Source organism: Ammodytes marinus (assembly GCF_949987685.1).
Source record: "Ammodytes marinus genome assembly, chromosome: 11".
NCBI lineage: Eukaryota > Metazoa > Chordata > Actinopteri > Uranoscopiformes > Ammodytidae > Ammodytes > Ammodytes marinus.
Genome location: NC_137215.1, coordinates 16,057,028 through 16,071,999, shown reverse-complemented (window position 1 = coordinate 16,071,999; position 14,972 = coordinate 16,057,028). Strand labels below are relative to the sequence as shown.

Genomic DNA, 14,972 nt, shown 5'->3' with positions numbered 1-14,972 from the left:
AGCAATGTTTTTTTGCGGAACTGGTGATGCTGGACAGTCTCCATGCTCCAGTAGTACGGCTGACAGAGACAGCAGTGAATAATAACAATCTGGGCTTCAATTTTTTTTTAATATATATATAAAATAGACATGGGACATTGACAGTGCCTGAATTTACATTTTTGTGCAAGACCAGAAAAGGAAGTTTTAATTCATTATTTTTTTTAAACTTAACATTAGTAAAAAGCCTTTTTAAAGCTGTTTGCACGTGTTTCCCATTGTGTGCATTCTTGATTCCTGCCTGGAAAGAATGACAGTCATGTTCAGCATGAATGACAGAAGTTGAATGACGGTTGTCTATTATGAGCATGAGCTTCTTTAAAGCTGCTTGTTCTCAGTGTTGGAACAGTAATCAACCCAGATCCGTGTCTCAACCTATGCCTCATTGGGTCCTTGAATTTAAGGGGAATTGGGCCTGGAAAGAATTTAAGAAGATGTGGGAACCCTGGATATTTCACAACACATTTTATTACAGCCAAAGAAATTTCAGTTGCTGTTTGTATTGTCATTTGGATTACACTTTGCTGTAGAAAATCACCAATTTATCCTCTTTTATAAAATGTGTATTTATTGAGTCAAATGAGGCTTTATTGATTCTTACTGAAACATGAAGTTACAGATAATGACAAGAGGGGCTTCATTGTGGAATGTAGACTGGAAGGTAGCATGAAAACCACATGAAATCAGAAGTTAGATACTCTAAATCTGTGTAAAAATGTGGTCAAGGGTGTTTGAAGAAAAGAAAGTGGCTGTTTGGTTAAAGCAACAGAAGCTTCCTGCATTCAAGCAGATGGAGTGAGCCGAGTAAACTTTCATGATGTCTGTCTGTGGGATCACCATTTGTTATCGTTTAGGTCCCCAAGTTGTAGTATATTGGTCAGAGTTTAACAACAGCTTTTTTCTTCTGTTGACGCTGGACAGTCTCCATGGCAACTGTAGCTTCATAGAGAGGGACCGCCTCCTCTGGCTGAGGTCTGGAAAGGAAACCGAACAGACAGACAAAGCTCATTGGGTTTCATTACAAGTTATAATAGTCTGTTTACTGTACTTAGTACTTCCGTCATTCAATGCTCAATTTAAATGTATATTTCATGTTTTTTGACAGGTTAAAATATCGACTCTGATCAGATTTAATTTTCACCTGTTCATCAGTTTTCTGAATGACTCAATCTGATATTTGTCAATCATTGAAACTTAATTTATATTCAATATTATGAGCATGACCAGCATCTACCCATTGGATAAACAAAGGTTTTATAACTGACCTTTACGAACCAACAGAGTGTTGTTTGAATGTGTATGAGTTACCTGAGTATACCTGCTGACATCTTCTCCACAATGTCCTTCAGAATATCTGACGCAAGCTGTTAAGGAGAGAGTGTGTGAAAGTGATGGTGTGTGTGCATGTGTTTTAGATTTCACATTGTGAGAAACAGGATACGCAGGTATCTTCCCTGCTGAGCCGATGAAGCCGTCCACACTTCTTGGTTGAGGAAAGTCACAGAGGCTGATCTGAGGTAGAGCAATCTGCAATCTGGAGGATCCAACTGTGTGTGAGAGAATACAAAAACATCAGAAAACATGCAGACTGAGCAAGTATACCTTCAATCTCAACCTTGGTATACAACATTATGATAGTATATTGTCAGCTTTAATATGTATTCAGTTTCTTTCTGACTGTGGATTTAAGAAGCAGATGTATTATATAATAATAACATGAAGTTATCTGTATGTCTGACTGCTGACTCACCTGCAGGTCTTTGTGGGAGGTGACCCAGTGCCCGCCCACCCCGAGCACGCTGATGAGGTCATGTTTGTGTGGGAGGAGCTTGGTCTCCTCTGAACTCACCTCTTCTTGCAGACGCACTGCGCACAGAGTGACGCATCAAAAAAATTATGTGTTACGATGAAGTATACGTAGTTCCTAAATTGTCAATAATCTGGGCTAATCTTTACAATCATACACATGTACTGTATGTGTTTACCTCCAGAGTCTATGACTATATCCACTCCCAGTCCTCCTGTCTCCTCCAAAACCACTGGCAGCAGGTCTGATGAGTTGTCATACACTGGAATAACCTTGACTTTACACACAAAGACACAGCAGCGAGGGACACAATAGCATGACTCAATTAAATAATACATTGATAAAATAAGATGACTGAATACCAGTCTCAAGGCCAGTTTGCAAATCATCTCCTACCTGCCAAAGAATATGTCATTGGAAGCTCATTGAAGTTGCAATTTCATGATTTACCCACATGGTGGCAGCAGGTTTTGGACAAAAGATTCTCAATTTTTTCTAATTCAATCTCCCTGTACAACTTTGAATGAGAAAATACACTGTTTACACTGGAATCATCTTGGCTGACGGGGCTGGAATTGAGAGATGACAAACCTACAGCTTATATGAATTGATCCAATGTCTTTTGTTTTACTGCAGGAATGAAAATACCAGGGGGAAAGCATGCATGTGGGTCAGTGAGAAAGACAGAAAGTAAAGAAATCTCACCTACTAAAGGATCCTGAACACCTGAGGAAAACATGAACGGCAGGAGAAGAAAGAACAGAAGAAGAAGTGATGATGAAAGAAAGGATGAAAGAGCAAGAAAAATAAATTAAATGATCGGAAGACAACAGCTGTGATTTTTGACACTCCGTGAAGATCTGGTTTGAAATTTTATAGACAGTGTTGATAATCGAGAAAGGCTTTGGACAGTGGACTACAAACATGGAGCTGTACATACCTACGCTGGGCCGAAGCTGCTCCAGAAAGGTGTGTTTTTCCGGCGAGTGTGACGTGGTCAGAACCTTCACTCCGTGGTAACAAGCCAACTGGATGCACATGAGGCCAAAAGACTGGAGGAGAGAAGATGGGAACTCTAAGAAATACTATAATTTACTAAAACCACCCTAGATGAATACTGCAGTTACAAGATGTTTTTTTCATACACTGGCTCCATCCATGACTAGGAGTGTGTGTCCTGCTGAGATGCGAGCGTGTGTGTGAAGAGCGGTGTAAGCACAGAGGGCGTCGCGCAGAGCTCCCGCGACACACACCGAGCTGAGCTTCTCTGGTTTCTGAACTGAAAAACACAACATAAACACACTTGCTTATTAAATTTGTATTAAAGGTTTCATTATGCTTTGATGACCTCACAATTTCTAGATGTGTGTGTGTGTGTGTGTGTGTGTGTGTGTGTGTGTGTGTGTGTGTGTGTGTGTGTGTGTGAGTGAGTGAGTGAGTGAGTGAGTGAGTGAGTGAGTGAGTGAGTGAGTGAGTGAGTGAGTGAGTGAGTGAGTGAGTGAGTGAGTGAGTGAGTGAGTGAGTGAGTGAGTGAGTGAGTGTGTGTCTTGCATATATCAGAACTGACAATAAAAGACTTTGACTTGTATGTATGTATAAAGTGTGTTACCTAAATAATGTTCATCTATGTCGATGACATCACAGAGTCCGGAGCAGGGAGAGTCCAGGGGCAGAATACCTGGAAAGGTAAAAGGTTGAAACACCGTTTTCTTACTATATACAGTGCATACTATGTTATGAGTTGGGACTATATGGACCCTGTTATATGTTATTATATAAGATGCAAAAAATCGTGGTGAAATGTTAACTCATTATGTCCCATTATTGAGTCTTTGGGTGAGGTTTTACTGTTTTACTAGAATAGTATCTAATAATGATTTATAGCTGGAAATCACAAAAATATTTTGAAAGTGTTCTCTCGATACAATAATCTGAAGAGGGATAATGTTAACACTCAATAAGATTGATGTGAATAAACCAGATTAATTCAAATGTCCTACCAACAACCTCATCCTCTGGCTGGAAGAAAGAGACCTTCTGGCCCACTGCAGGAAAAAAAAAGTAAACTGTTACTTACAAAGATCCATGAAGGCAATCACTACTAATCACATGTATTCATTTAGAAACAATCATTTGTACAACCTTGCAGGACGACCCCAGCTACCTCTCTGCCAACAGGCATTAAGTCTCTCTGGATCCCCACCTCACCAAGCAGCTGGAGCACAGGAGACACCACTGATCAGTACAGTCAGACAAGGGCTCATTTGTGATTTACTTATTTCTCATTCAATGTTGTGACAGTTACAGTATTTATAATGAATTACAAATGTAATATATTCAATATTCTTTGTAAAGAGTGCACACATCTAAGGGAGGTTTAACAACTCTAATTAGGACTGTTTATGTTTTTTTTTATTTACTAATCAGTGACTCTTCAATATAAGCAATACAATTCAAAAAGTTAAAAATGTTGCTTCACCGTAAGATAACTTTTTAATATGGGAAGCGGCCATGCAAACAGTTCATTTTGACATTACATGGTTGATTTCAGTACCTTGAGGTCAAGTGGGCTGAGTCCACAGGCTTTCACCTGAACTCTGACCTGGTGGCTGCCTAACTCCTCTGGGAGAGACTGTAGAGAAACCAACAGAAAGACTCAGAGAAGAAAATGCTTAAAAACATTTTGTGTTGTATCAGGGAGACCCATACAGTCAGAAACAAAATCAGATTGTAAGGCATAGGCTATAGGACATACACACCATTGGCCACTAAAATAATCATTGCTACTAAATAAGCACTGATGGCTTTTCAATCTAATCTAGGTGTATAGGAAATAGCAATGTATAATATTGTATTTACATTACAAATCTTACCAATATTTACAAGGCTGTAGTAGCCTATAATAACTACTCCGCTGCAGTATGTAGGTTGAGCCACTATTTCAGACATGCAAAGATTAGCCTGCACACTCCCCTTTCTTTCCCTGCTCGGAAAGTATTTTTTGTACTCTTTGTATTATTATGATTTTAATGGCAGGTTTTATTTAGCAGCAGCAGCATAGGTCACCTGCATCCAGCAACACAAACTCACCGTTTCCTGAATAACGAACCTGGGCTCCGCATCGCTCACACCAGCTCTGCAGTATAAACCTTTCATACTTTTACACTTTTAACTTACTGTGTGCAAAGAGGCATATATTTACTTATTGTACTAATGATGATTTGCTGTTGCTGCTAAACTGACTAGCCTGGGTCAGCTGATCTTTTCTTCTTCTATTTACATTTTTTTCTTTCTTGCGCTGTCAAAATACACCGCCTACTACTGGATTTTAGAGGTACGTCACATTCGCTGAAATCGTAAAGTAAACAAAAAAGTTAAACGAGCCCTCATTCAACTGTTCAAACATGTGTTAATCACAGACAAGTGCAGACTTACCTCTGATATCATTTTAGAGAACGTTTGGTCCTTAATGACCTGCAAGGGTATTCAAGTGATACCATGATGTAGCCAGGGTTAAAGCAGTAGTCTATTTTGAAGCTTTCTTTGTGATTTTCTAGGGGGTTCAAGATTATGAATGATTTTTTTTAAATGTGTGAATTTACATGATTTACATATTGCACTCTGTCTCTACGCATATTCTTTACCCTTTTGTTTCCACATTTAGAAATTATTATCATTATTATTATTATTATTATTATTATTATTATTATTATTATTATTATTATTATTATTATTATTATTATTATTATTATTATTATTATTATTATTATTTACCACACACACTATACTTTAAACATATGCAAAGGTCAGTTTAAGTGTTTATAAATTATACATTTGTATATTATAAAAATAGACCAACAAAAGGGGTAAACCTAGAAATAAATAATAGGGAAAAAAGAAAGGATAAAATATGAGATCCTTGCCAGGTTGGGCCTATACATTTTAGTAATAACATTGAATTGGGAGCACAGTCTCACATTTTTTAAAGTTTTACTTTCCGTTTATTTCTTGAGCGCATTAAAATGAGAGTTTACTGTAGCAAATTTCCATCTTGAATGTTAAACATTGCAAAAAATATATAACCTAATAATAATAACGAGAAAAAGGCGCGACCAATTTTTTAATTACACAGCGTCTCTGTTATGATCGGCGAGCATACGGTCTGTAAATTCACGCGAGATTGCACCAATATCCATATAGCTACCACGACATCTCGCGATACTTGAATGGCGTTACCCCATTTTCCAGCTGTCCCTCAGTCGGTCGGGATTTCTGAACCACAGGAGAATCGCCGGAAAGCAAAGGGGGGGCTTTGGTGATAAAATAGTACATTTTGTAGAAGAGGATACCACATTGTTTGATCACATAAACACGCAAGGAGCTGCTTTATCCGGTATTCTGTGATGGAGAGTGAACTATGAGGTAAGCGCAGAGTGGAGTAAGGTGTGAGTTAGCTTATCACTGGTTAGCCTGCTCGCTAGCAGCTTTCACACACATCTATACGTTAGCGCGGGTTGTTGGTCATTTTAATCCGGTTAAGCCTGTTTATGACAACCTCTAACTGTGATATTAACCTGTGTAGGGGTTGTTTTATATAATCCCGTGTGACAATACCAGGACGACATGCAATGAATAGGCGATGCCATCCAACGGCTACTAACAGTTAGCCTGTATGCTAATGTTAAATCATCTGCCCTGCATCCTGTGACCTGACATTAACATCGGCTGTTGTTACCTATAGTTAACCTTAGCTTGCAGATGAAATGATAGATGGATACATATATACTTAGATACAAAGATAGATAGACAGAGCTGTCATTTACAATGGTGCCCTGCATATAGATGTAACATGACAGATACAGTACATAGATATTGACCTTATTCACCCTGAAATGCAATTGTATTGTTTCAGTTGGAAATAATAATAAGCAAAAGTCATAGTCCATTTCCTTCTATTATTTATATGAGGGCAAATAAGACACATAGTCTAATTGAGTCCTGTAGCTTTATTCCAGCTGTGTGGAGCGTGGTACCTGCATGCAGTGTTTCCCAGTTCAGTGTGCATGGGTGGTATAGTACTACGGTGTCCCATCTTTCACAATTTAAAAGAGATAAGATGGTAGATCTCATCAAGCATAGCTTTGTAAATAATAACAAGACAGTGTTATGTTCTAGACAGTCTCAGGGTGGCAATTTGCATGTCTTAATTGTCTAGCATACTTTTTTTTTTTTTTTTTGGTGTGTTTGAAAGCTTAAAATGCCTTGGGTTTTTGGGTCAATGTGCTCTAACTACTCATAGGTGAGTCATTTGGAATTGTGCTGAAGTGAGGATGGATTGAGAAACAGTACTTTCCTGTTTCCAGAGAAATGAGCACGACTCATTAGGGGATGTGTAACTTCAGCGTTTGCTGATTGGCGGTTTGATTCCTATCTTTGCTGTTTTGAATTCAAAGAAATGAAGGCAAGGCATTGAAGGCAAGTCTATTTAATATCATGATTATATTGTGTGTAGTACTCAATACTCATCTTTCAGACACAAGGCGAGTCTTACCAATACACAATGTGTTTTCTCTCAAGGGCCTCCAGTGGATGACACACCCACACATAATAGCAGCTGCTTTGCATGATATTGGCAAAATGTAGTGTTGTTTTTACACCGCAGCACTGCAAGTTTGTTCTATAAAGGGTTTATCTATATTAGAAGTGGAAGCTGTTCATTGATAATGCGATAGGCGGAAAATTCATCTGCAACAATTTTAATAATCGATCATTATTAACATGTGTTTATTCAAGAAGGACGTTTATTGTGATTGAAGCATTTCAAATGTGAATATTTCCTGCTTTTCTGTGTTTTATATAATGTTGAATGGAATATATTGGTGTTTAGGACCTGTAAGTCAGACAAAACGTGGCCCCGAGCTTGTACAACTCGAACTGCAAAATGAAACATTAGTTTCAGGCAGACTTATCGTTGTGTTTACTGTCTGTTTGCTTCCATCTCTGTGCTCAACACTGTCCTCTTGCCAAGGCCGGTCAAAAGTCTGGCAGAGGAAAGTGTCAGTGAAATCTGACTTTCATTAACATGTAATGATCAGGGAGTGACAGTAGAAGTTTGCACTGTTGCTTTAATAATGACGTGAATGGAGAGTTGGTCATGATAAATCCTTTATTTCAGATACACACAGCAGAAGAAGGGTCATACTTTTCAAGTGTCTTTGGACACGGTTATTTTCATCATATGAAGGATTGTATAAGAGAAGTGGATAACCCTTCTGAATGTTGCTTCTGATATGTTGGGAGCCAGCTTTGTTTTAACACTGTTGCATTTGTTTGAGACAAACACATTAAAAAAAGAGTTAAACATTTTAATGAAATTCATTATTGATACCTTTTTTCATTTATATTACACACTTTTGCCAATGAAAACTATTCATATATTTTTTAAATCCTTTTATTGCTATTATTGCTATCGCTCTCTGAATCTTACTTTATTCTATTGCACTCTCCTGTCAGCATTGCCTCTTCCACTCCACTGCAATTCCTGCGTGTGTGTGTGTGTGTGTGTGTGTGTGCGCGCGTGCGCGTGTGCGTGTGTGTGTGTGTGTGACGAATAAAGTTCTTGGATCGTGAACAAACGGGTGGGGCTGCTTTTGGTTCTGTGACCAGACATGACTGTTTAGTTCACAAGCATTTTATTTGTCTACCTTCCTCATGAACGGAAAACATTACCACAGCAAAACCTGTTTAAGGTGAAAGAAAATGTTGTCATTTGGAATTTATGTTGTGTACTGTTGACATTTTCCTCGTAGATTGAGCAAGGAAATGACTTTATCATGACCGTAGAGTTTCCCAGTGCTGCGTTTCAATTTGGCTTTGCCTGGCTATTTTTACATTGTGACAGTGCTCACATTAGTTATCTATGGAGGCTGGCAAGCATGTTGGTGCGGAAGGGACAGCAGAGGGATGGAGTGATACAGGAGGAGCTGATGGAGAGACTGCAGACGTGTGTGTGTGTGTGTGTGTGTGTGTGTGTGTGTGTGTGTGTGTGTGTGTGTGTGTGTGTGTGTGTGTGTGTGTGTGTGTGTGTGTGTGTGTGTGTGTGTGTGTGTGTGTGTGTGTGTGTGTGTGTGTGTGTGTGTGTGTGTGTGTGTGTGTGTGTGTGTGTGTGTGTGTGTGTGTGTGTGTGGAGGGGGGGATGGGGGGGGGGGGGGGTTGGGGTCTGTCACTTCTCAGGTCCCTCACCATTTGACATCAGTGTGATAAGAATGTGTTTTTCGATGGAGAGAGAGACAAAGAGTTTAGGGTCAGTGTCAAAGGGTGTGTTGAGAGCCAGTGTTTCTTTAGTGTGTAAGTGTGAGAGAAAGAGGGAGACTGTTGATTGTGTTTATGTGTGTGTTTGAAGCAGAGTGTGTGTGTGTGTGTGTTAAATGCAAATGCATGTGGTGTCTGTGTGTATGTGGGAGTACGTATGAGTGTGAGAGTGCTGAAGAGGCGGTAGTTATTAACATTACAACCAACACTGTCATTGTTTAATCATCCACACAAGATGCAATCAGTGTTCTTAACTATCATCTTTTTATAATTTTTTCAAAAATTAATCCATTAATAATTTTTATTATTTTTTTAAATGCTAAGAATGTACAAGAGAACATTTTTATATTTATTTAATTTTTAATTAACAATGATTTTAAATAGTTAAAACTAAATAAATCTTCACACTTTTACATCAGTCAATTATGCATTTGACTGTCATTGTTGTTTTTCTCTCCTTCAAATTTAAACAATGGGGATCAGCGGCTTGAGGATTGAGAGTTTTGGTCAGCACAAAAGAAGAGAAGAAAGAAAGAAGAACTACATTTTTTTTGTGTTGCCTTTGAAAAAACAGTCCAGAGAAATGGGGCACTGCAGATGAATAAGAATCATCATAATTGTCTCACTTCCTTTAACATTTTAAATGAATGCGCGGGCAGGAGGAGTGTGCTTGTGATTGTACAGTTTACATGCTGCAGTGTGCACTAATTACTTGATGTATACTACAGAATGTTTACTGATACACATAAGTAACTCTGTATACAGAAGTAGACCGGACCACTTGAGGATTGGGAACAACTAACTTGTGAATTGCAACATGCACTACATCACTTCTGTCCTTCAAGTGTCCATCATTGGGACAAACCCGTCTGTTGATGTGTCCCAAATTCACTCATGGAAGATGGGAGAAAAGGGGAATGTTGGAGGGGGGGTCTACAGGAAACTGAGGGGGAGGGACAAAGGGAGAAGAGACTCTGAACCCTAATCTGTATCATGTTGTGAAGCTGCCATTAGAGTGTGTGTGTGTGTGAGGGGCTTAAACTGGCATCTGCCACAAGTCTTGACAACAGACCAGTGACATCCCATCGCTGTTATCATTATGCAGACTAATCCCACAGAGCAGAAAACCATCATGTACACACAAAGGAAATGGATTCGGCTACAATTTCATAGACAGTTGACTTTTTTTCCTACAGTTTTAAATTAAGTTTGCTGCTGGATTTCTAATACAGTATTTCTTGCATGATGATAGCCATTTTCCACTATGGCAATTGGTCAGTCAATGAGAAAATGCAAAATATGTGATAGGGAGTGCCCTGGTGAATTCTGTTAGTAACATGATTTCAAAATCTCTTTTTACGCTGAAATGTTTCTTGGCTTCGGTGGCTACATTTCTGCCGGGGTCACACAGGGTGACATTATTCTTGCAGTGGGTTTTCTTTGGTCTAAAAGTATTTTGGTAAACAGGCTCAGGTAAACAAAAGTCACTTCGATTCACAAGCAGCTTATTTGCTGAATGTGTTTTTTTTTTAACCTGAGGTTTAGCTAGATTTTTGGCACCATGAGAAAGTGTTGTTCCGCTTCCTGTAACTTCCCTGAAGGATAACACTGTGCTCTGCTCTCAGCTGCAATTCACCTCATTGATTTAAATTCTGCTCAAGAATAGATGAAAACAAACACTAAATATGAACCTTATATAGTGCCATGAACTCTTGTATTTTGTGGTCCTCTCTTTGTTGTCAGTTCAGATCATGTTATCCAAACTCAGCTTTTTGAAACTATCATGGTGTGTGTTGGTGGTTGCTGAAATAATACAAGAAAAGTTGAATGTAGTTAACCAGCAGTTTGCCGCTCCTCCTAACCCTAGTTATGAGCAAACAGAAAAATCACGTAGTTGCTCAACTGCTTTAATATCTTCTCAGTGGCAGCCATGAAAGTGTGTTTGTGCAGGGTGGGCTTTGTTCGTCTGACCTAGTTAAGCTGGTTACTTTGTCCTCCCGCTCTGATGATAATGACACACATACACACACACACACACACACACACACACACACACACACACACACACACACACACACACACACACACACACTCTTACGCACTGCGATAGACCAAGGACAAGTCTCTGCTGAAGAAACACTCGCAGCAGAAACTCTCCACAACAGTGTCTGAGTATGTGTAACATTGTGAAAAAGATAACTCTCGGGCTGAATGATGCTCTTTGTGATTTGGGTGAGCTGACCCTTTAAACTAGGTATATCATCACTTCTTAGAAAATCGATAAATCACACTATAGGGGAAAAAAGGCAGTCACCCTTACGTGCACTCTCTCACAACTTAGTCCTTGTCTGTTGCAATGTGTGTCAGTTTATTATTATTACAGGTTGTCTGCTGGCCACGGAGTTGTTAGGGGAGGGAGGCAGGTCTGGATCTGATTAACATACCTCTACTATGTCAGAGTGCTGACACACACACACACACACACACACACACACACACACACACACACACACACACACACACACACACACACACACACACACACCGTTGTTGAGGGTTAGGGTACAGTTAGATTAATGTAATTCATTAATCTAATTAAAATCTTACATGATTTGAAAGATGAATTGCATGTTCACAACAAGATAAATTCTTTAAAAAAAGCTAAATAGTTGTCGAACTTCTGAGATTTGTTTAACCACAGCGCTGAGTTTGCAGTAACTTTCATACCGTTCTTACTTCTTTGGTGGGTGCAGGTTTCCTGTCGAAATAGAGGTGTCTTCCAACAAACACTAAATGTGTTCTGACAAACACATCCTCTGAAAAACATAAAGTCCTTGTTGTTTTTTAGGTGTCTTTAGTAATAGGTGTCCAGTTTTATTCCCAGAATTAAGACCTTTTTACAGGCAATTGTAAAATAAATAAATAATATAAAAACAGTATTCCGTGAGGACAGCTCCCAAGTGAGAATGTGTGTAAAAATGAGTAGTATGCAGAGTGTAAGTATGCTCAGGCAGCATGCCCTGCATAAATAAAAGGTTTACTGCCCCTGTTGACATGCAGTCCCCAGACCAGCCAGAACAGAGTTCTATCTACAGCACCTTTTCATAGAGACTTATTCAAAATGATGCATTTAAAACAATGCTTCATCACTTATTGATAACTTTTGAGTGTATGTGCTTTGTGTTTTTTCTTTGTGTGTGCATTATATCGGTGCATCAGAACCTTAATGGCTCACTGGGCCAGAGACCAAATATGTATTCACTACTTCAGCAGCAAAGTCCAACATGAACTCCAGATTGAGTTTATTCACTGTATGAGCACCTTTGGCTGGTGATCAAATGTCATTTGCTCCTTTTTAATATGCTGTTGAACATCTGGATGGATTGCTGAACTTCAAAAAAGGCTTCCACCTGGCTTGAAAGTATTTTTGCGGCTCATCAGTGAAAATTTAATTGGTTATATAACTGAATAATGTATTATATTGCTGCACTGCATTATCGAGCAATAACCTACTCAACGAGGTGAGCTGAGATAGATAATAAACATTTAATATATGTTTTTTAATGTGTCGTTACAGGTATTGTGTAGTGCAGAAGCCCGAGTGAACCATGGCGCAGTTCCCCACCACATTCACAGGTCAGTACCTATGTGTAACTTGCATTAAAGATACAGTATGAAGGTATATTACAGGGCTGTCCAAACTTTTTTCACTGAGGGCCACATACAGAAAAATCTACGAAGGGCCGGGCCACTTTGCAAAAATAACACATTTATCAGGACATGTAGCTGCTCTGATGTTTAGTTTCATAGTGTCTTCGTAAATTGTAATCCTTCTTCACGGCAACACTTTACTTGCACATTAAACAGATACATTCCCCCTCTTGTTAAATACCATTGATACACCCAGTGTTTTCTGCTTTTGTGTCCAATGTCCAGCAGGGTGAAAATAGTATCCAGCCGAGATCCCGCCCCTCCAAGAGGGGTACGGGGGTATGCCCCCCCAGGAGATTTTTTAAAGTTTTTAAAGTGAAATGCATGAATCTGGTGCACTTTGAGAGGGAAATTAAGAGGCTAAATCTGAAGAATTTTGTATGAAAAAAAAAATTGAGACACTGTGTCAGATGAATTAGAAGCAATTGGAGAAGGACACATGGATTTTCCATAATAATATTAATTTAAAATACAATATTATGCAGGGACCTCTGGGATGGGCTTGGTGCTCTTTTTCTTTTATGGGACATATTTCTCTAATATAATGAGTGCATTTAAATTATTTAAAAATTAAAAGATTAAAAGTTTTGACACCCCTGCACTAGTGGGTTAACTAAGAAAGAAATAAAAAATAAATAAAAAAAAATATTCAAAGGGCCATATTACATTATAATAAATAAATAAAAAGCGGGCCGCAGTTTGGACACCCCTGGTATATTATATGTCCTGGGATATGGCATTAATTGTATTACCGCCCAACCCTAATATTGAGTATTTGACATAGGAAGTACAAATTAAAAACTTTATTGCTAATAGCTGTTGTTAAAGAACATTGTGGCTTGAAGATCCAGTCCTTGTGCGTGAAGACAACATATGTCTCTTTCCAACAATAGTTCAGTAAAAAGAGTGAAAGAAAAGTATGTCTTTGTCAGCAGCAACTGTTTAAAATGAGTCACCATGATTTACTAACACTGCCAGTAAATGGTACAAGAAGGAGTGTTCCGTTGAAACTAAGAAAGGGAACCATTGCTCCGATTAGTTATGTTTCCAACTCCCTCAGAATCTAATTTAATTGGTCAAGAAGAATACATCAATGGGGAAATGGGAATATAATATGTAAAGCAGAGGAAGAAGTCTGGTTCATTATTGAGAAATGCCACTGACCGGCGGAAGTGTTTTTCTCATGGGATCACCTTATTGACAAACCACTCACATAGACTTATGGATGATTAGACACAGAAAACAAAAGACAGGACACTCATCCTGTCATTATTTGTCTTTGGTCATCAGTCTCTGCGTTGACTCCCAGTCTGAAGTGTCACTATAGGAACTGAAAGTCATGACTGACACATTCTTCGCATGCCTCCCCTTTCTCCCACTGTGTGTGTGTTTTTGTGGGTTAGGTCCAGATGTGTTTGTGATCTCGTTGGATGAGAGAGCCAAACATGATCAGCAGTTTCTCAGCCTCTCTCCAACTGCCGGAGGTTACATCACAGGTAACCGCCCCTCTCTCTCATATCTCATCTCCACCCCCTATAGGTACCCTTATAGTTTACGGGTAAGGTCAGATGAGGACATTAGGAATGGACATTGTAAATAGAGGACCACACTTCTTTGATTTTTTTTATACTCTTTATTTAATCCAGCAGGCGTTTTTAGGTTATAACACATGAGAATGCAGTGAATAATGCCAATTACAATGTATTACATATTTCCATTGCTTGTTTTGCATTTGTGTACCTTCTTAAAGAAAATCCCCTGTGAAGTAGCTGGAACCACTGTATTATTTGCTTGTGACTTGAATTATCAAAATTGTTGCTCATTCATCATTTATTGGATTTAAAAGCAATTTTGGATTAATGGACCCAATGGCATCGTTTATATCGTTGCATTGACTCGAGCCGAGAGATAAAGAATCATGTTATAACACTGCCAGTGTCCTTGGAGTTTAAGATAAGAGCCTATGTTGATGTATTTTAGATGGGATTATTTTCCCCATGTGATCTCACAATGTGCTTCTGTTCGTGTGTCAAGGTGACCAAGCAAGGAACTTCTTTCTTCAGTCAGGGCTGCCTCCTCCCATCCTGGCCCAAATCTGGTGAGT

General features: G+C 38.9%; 2 protein-coding genes across 2 annotated transcripts in view; one reads left to right on the top strand and one right to left on the bottom strand.

Annotated features, from left to right (window-relative positions):
* Nucleotide 1: 1 nt before the first annotated feature.
* cryzl1 (crystallin, zeta (quinone reductase)-like 1) lies at nt 2-5,097 on the bottom strand. The gene is made up of 12 exons (XM_080036202.1): nt 4,937-5,097; nt 4,401-4,478; nt 3,989-4,061; nt 3,847-3,891; nt 3,456-3,524; nt 2,992-3,125; nt 2,787-2,898; nt 2,025-2,123; nt 1,790-1,905; nt 1,481-1,586; nt 1,348-1,393; nt 2-1,013 (listed from the first exon to the last, which is right to left on the bottom strand). The coding sequence occupies exons 1-12, from the start codon at nt 5,000-5,002 to the stop codon at nt 917-919; spliced, it is 1,041 nt and encodes a 346-aa protein (XP_079892328.1). The 5' UTR covers nt 5,003-5,097; the 3' UTR covers nt 2-916.
* A 1,025-nt stretch (nt 5,098-6,122) lies between these two features.
* itsn1 (intersectin 1 (SH3 domain protein)) overlaps nt 6,123-14,972 on the top strand; it is a gene marked incomplete at its 3' end in the record, with an annotated part of 53,379 nt that continues 44,529 nt past the window's right edge. Inside the window, exons 1-4 of the mRNA XM_080037195.1 lie at nt 6,123-6,268; nt 12,735-12,793; nt 14,272-14,364; nt 14,903-14,966. Coding sequence (XP_079893321.1) covers nt 12,766-12,793; nt 14,272-14,364; nt 14,903-14,966 — 185 coding nt within the window. The 5' untranslated portion in view covers nt 6,123-6,268; nt 12,735-12,765. The remainder of the gene's footprint in view (nt 6,269-12,734; nt 12,794-14,271; nt 14,365-14,902; nt 14,967-14,972) is intronic.